This window comes from Condylura cristata, unplaced genomic scaffold (assembly GCF_000260355.1).
Source record: "Condylura cristata isolate star-nosed mole 26May11 unplaced genomic scaffold, ConCri1.0 scaffold00008, whole genome shotgun sequence".
NCBI lineage: Eukaryota > Metazoa > Chordata > Mammalia > Eulipotyphla > Talpidae > Condylura > Condylura cristata.
In genome coordinates, this window is record NW_004567109.1 from 10500123 (window position 1) to 10504676 (window position 4554).

The 4554-nt window shown below is 49.9% G+C and overlaps 1 protein-coding gene across 1 annotated transcript in view; it reads right to left on the bottom strand.

The window, feature by feature from the left end:
* ASAP3 (ArfGAP with SH3 domain, ankyrin repeat and PH domain 3) overlaps positions 1 to 4548 on the bottom strand; it is a 41767-nt gene extending 37219 nt beyond the window's left edge. The window contains exon 1 of the mRNA XM_012722520.1: positions 4446 to 4548. Coding sequence (XP_012577974.1) covers positions 4446 to 4484 — 39 coding nt within the window. The 5' untranslated portion in view covers positions 4485 to 4548. The remainder of the gene's footprint in view (positions 1 to 4445) is intronic.
* Between the last annotated feature and the right edge of the window lie 6 nt (positions 4549 to 4554).

Below are 4554 nucleotides of genomic sequence, written 5' to 3' on the forward strand. Positions count from 1 at the left end.
ATGCACAAATAAATAAAAATAAATCTTTAAAAAAAAAAGAATGTATACAAATAAATGGAAAATGTACATTGCCAAGGGCATAGATACAGAGGTTATTAAGGAGAACTGAGCTAGAATGAAACAGACAAGTTAGGCAGCCACTGTGGTGTTTCAGGGGAGAGAAGATGGTGCCGGGGGCTGGAGCAGGGATGGAGAGAAGTGGGCAGACTCCAGAAACGCTTAGAAGGAAAAACTGATGTCCTTGGGAGACAAAGTGAGAGCACGGAGGTACAAGGCTCCTGGCGTGTGTAACAGAACGGAGGGAGGCACCTCTCCCTGAGAAAGGAGCACTTTCTCAGAAGGGCCAGCCCGGGGGAATGTGGTTCTGGACATGTTGAGGCATCAGAGCGAAACAGCAAGTGAGCAGTTGGACACAAGGGTCTGGGCTGAGGTACAGTGTGTGAGTCACCTAAGATGGGAGAGAACTAAAACCATGGGTGTGGGTGAGCCGCCTGGGAGACAGGCTAACACAGGAGAGCTGCGGACCTAGGAAGTGTCAAGGAAGCTGACCAGGAGGATGAGCCCTCATGCCCTTGTTACAAGCAGCAATTCCTAACTTGTTTGATTGTTTACCTGTTTACTGCTGTCTTCCCCAGAAGACTAAAAGCTCTGCAGAGCAAGAAGTGCATCTCTTTTTACTGAGCCACGTATCTGCCTGGCCTGGAGTCATTCCGGGCACTACATACTGGCTGCTGTGTCCCCTGGCAGGGCTGGCCTCAGCTCCTGGGGCAATGTAACTGTGGCCACTGGTCCCTACTGTCCAGTCCAGAGCTCACCGGCATTCAGGGCCTCCAGGTGCTGCTGCACGTCCTTAGCTCTCCAATCCACCCTTTTAATTCCCCATTCACCGAGCTTGCCAAACTGGGGTTCAGCTACACCTGAGTAACCAGGGCAGCACAAAACAGGATGAGCTCAGTGCCTCTCCCTAGAGCCCAGATTATGCCAAGAGAAATGCAAATGTCCCTTGGACATGGACCTCCAGGCCCTTCACCCTGCTCTGAGACATGTCCCCTCCCACAGGTCTCTGCGGCCATGTTTACCAGGCCTGAGTCTATCCCTCCACGACCTCTGCTGATGAAACCGGGGGTGGAGACCCAGCTTCTGGAACAAATCCAGAAACTGGGCTGGGCTACCAAGCTCTCTGTCAGGAACTTGGAAGTGGGGCACAAGACTGGCTGGGTTACCTTTAGATGCTGGACGGATGAGGTCACGTGAATATGGGGGCTGAAGCCGCATTCTGGGCTTAGGTGATGACAGCTGAGGAAAAGCATGGCTCGGACAGACAGACAGAAACGAGCAAGAGAATGATAAAACAGCTGCCTTTTCCTGACAACTTTCCAGCATCAAGTGAGGCCCTGTTGAGGTCTTACTTACCACCCTTCAGTTCCACGAGGTACCTCTAATTCCTTAAAGCAGATTTCCCTTCAATGTAAAGAAGTTTATGTTTCTTGCAAACAATTCTAAAAGGATGATTTTTATTATTTTTTGTAAAATGAAAATTTTATTCTCTTTGGTAAGACAGACACAGAACCAAGCAGAATGTAAAATTCCCAAGAACATTAAGAATAATCCAAGATTCAAAAAGGCTGAAATCACAAAGGAAAAGATAAATTTGACACTGATAAAATGTCAAAATGTCAAACATGACACCAATTCAGGTAAACATTCCCTCCTAAACACCACTCCCGCAGAGATAATGTATTTTCTCTGAGGATGCACTGGGAAGCTTGTATATTTCCACAGCATTTACCTCTGGGGAGAGAACAGGGATTTGAGAAGTGGCCAGAGAGGACTTTAGCCCTTTCCATTATGGCTTTTAAATTTTTCATTAAAAATTATGCCCTCTGTGCAATTAACATGGCATTAAATCAATCTTTCTACACACACACGTGGCAGACAGCTTTATCTAAAACCCACTGATAGCTGAGATGTACAATATCCCATGAATTTTCAGCACTGCTCAAAATGGCTTACTTTGTTCCTGATTATGCCCTCTACCCCCCAAGTCTCCAAATTCACTCACCAGTCCTCTGACTTATGCAGTCACCTGAAATGTCACCTTCTCCAGGAAGCTCTCCCTGACTGCACCATCCTCACTGTTCTCTCTTCCCTGCTCCACCAGCCTTTATGGGCACTCAGGGTAGACTCCTGGAGTCCCTACTTATTTCCTGAGAATGGCTGCATCTTCCCAACCAGCCAGCAAACCAGAGCAGTATCTTTGTCTTTGGTGCCTAGCACAGAGATGGCATGGAGAACTGAACACAGACCATCCATAGAATCACACAGACGCATAGTGTGACCTAGACAACTGTCTAAACCTCCATGGGCCCATGTTCACCCATGTTACTGTGAAAATCAGTGAAAAGATGAATGTAAGGAGGCCCAGGATAGGATGAAGGAGGCTCACAGAATGATTATCCTCATTAATACTCCCTGACATTTGCAGTTTCACAATTAAAATGAAAAAAAAAAAAAAAGTAGGGAGCACTTGTTGAAAGGGAATGCCAGCATCAAACTATGGGTAAACATAAACATGAATGCAAACCAAACAGGAAATTTCAGGAAAGTCCACTCCAAAGGTCAGATACTAACTTTTTGGGCACTGAAATGCTAAAGAGAAAGGCTGTATCTGGGTGCCACAAGCTTTTCAGCTGCAAAAATTAACACTTGAATGCAACAAAGCAAAGTCCCAAACCTGAAATAAGGCAAAGCTGTGCCCTCACCAGAGCCTGCTGCGGTCTCTAGACCCATTCCACCCCCCTACCACCTCACACAAGGCCAGATGCAAGGGCATACATGGGCATTTCTGTCCCTGGAGAAGGGTTCAGGGTGCAGCCACTTCTGCTGCTCTTGCTCTGATTTAACATTTTAATGAACAACCCAGAGAGGAGCGTGAACTATGAAAACCCTAAGGATGCCCATGGCACTGAGCTCTTCCAGGTCAAAAATACAAGGCTATGAAGACAAACTTCAGGAAGCTCTCCTCAGGATAAGGCTGTGTGACACCCCCCCCCCCCCCCCCCCCCCCCACGACACAGACACATCCACAGGCAGTGAATTCCAAGTTGTCAAGAAAGGAAGCCAAAGTCCTGATGACGTCTTAATTTCATTAAAACATGTACCCCTATTACGGGCAAAACACTAGATTGGACTCCATAAGAGAACTGAGGACCAAAGAGATTCAGTCACTGCTTAAAGAGCTCTGTCAATTAACCAGATAATCATTCCCTTTATCGGGAGGCATGCTTTATACACACTGACTCATGTGACACCATAGCCCTGTGAGGTAAACATCACTATCCCCATTTTATAGATGCCAAAAATGGAGTTCATGCAGCTCAGGGCACCCAAGTTCACATCCTGGCAAATTATAGGACCAGAATTTGAACACGGGTTGGCCTTCCCCAAAGTCAACCCTCTTTCCACAATCTTGTGCCATCCTTACAAAGCCATACACAGAGTTGGAGACTTGGGGGGTGGAAATTCAGCCTTCGGGGCAGAGGAGGAGGAGAGACTGTCAAGGCACTGACTGGCCCAGGGTACTACTGAGCTTTGTATCTGCCACACCGTAGGTACTCAACACTCTTATGAAGGCTGGAAGGTGACAGTCCCTTCTGGGTACAGAATGCCACCCCAATACAGGGAATCTTCAGAAAGGAAGCTGCAAAAACACTTTATTCTCCCTTGGCCATAAGTGGTGGAGTGTCTATCCCAGACTATTCCCCGCAGAGGAGGCTTGGGAAAGCACAGCAGGTCTGGAGAGGAATCAACTCCCAAGAGCAGGGGAATGGGGTGGGGCAGCCTGCAAGGGTGAAAGAAAAGGCCCGGGAGCTTTGCAGAGAAAGACAAAGAGGAGAGGGGAGGGGGCAGACTCTAAACTTGCCAACAGCCTGGCCAAGGTGAATCTCAACTCCTGGCGCCTCCTCATTCGCATTCATTCCACAAACACAGGCCAGATCCCAGCACTAGCAGCCAGGGGAATGGGGCCTCTCTCAGCCTGGGAGAAGTAAGTTCTGGACTGAGGCCTGCTCTCCAAAAGGGGAGTGACTTGGGGGGCACACTGGCGGGGGTTTCCACGATGGAAACCCAAACAGATGCAGAAAGGCGCTGAGCCCACACACGCGCACACACGCGACAGAGCAGGTCACAAGAGCACTGGGGGCATGTCCCTGACCTGTTAAGTCTGTCATCAAAGTGACTTCGAGATCCCCCCCAAAAGGTCCTCTGGCCCTCCCCGGCCTCGACGGGGAGGGGCGCAGAAGTTCACGATGCAGTGGGTTCTCACACATTTACAGAGGGGGTGGTTTCTGGGACGCGGTAAGAGACCTCACGCTCGGGTCACGCCTGTGAAGGTCAAGGCGAGGCCCTGACCGGACCCCCGATCCCTCCCGCCTCGGCCCCCTCACCTCCTCCCGCGCCAGCGCCGCCCCCCGGCACCGGGGCATCTTGGCGGCAAAGGCGGCGGCCCCGGCCGGGGAGCTGAGGTCCTCGGCGGCGACGGCCAGAAACTCGGCG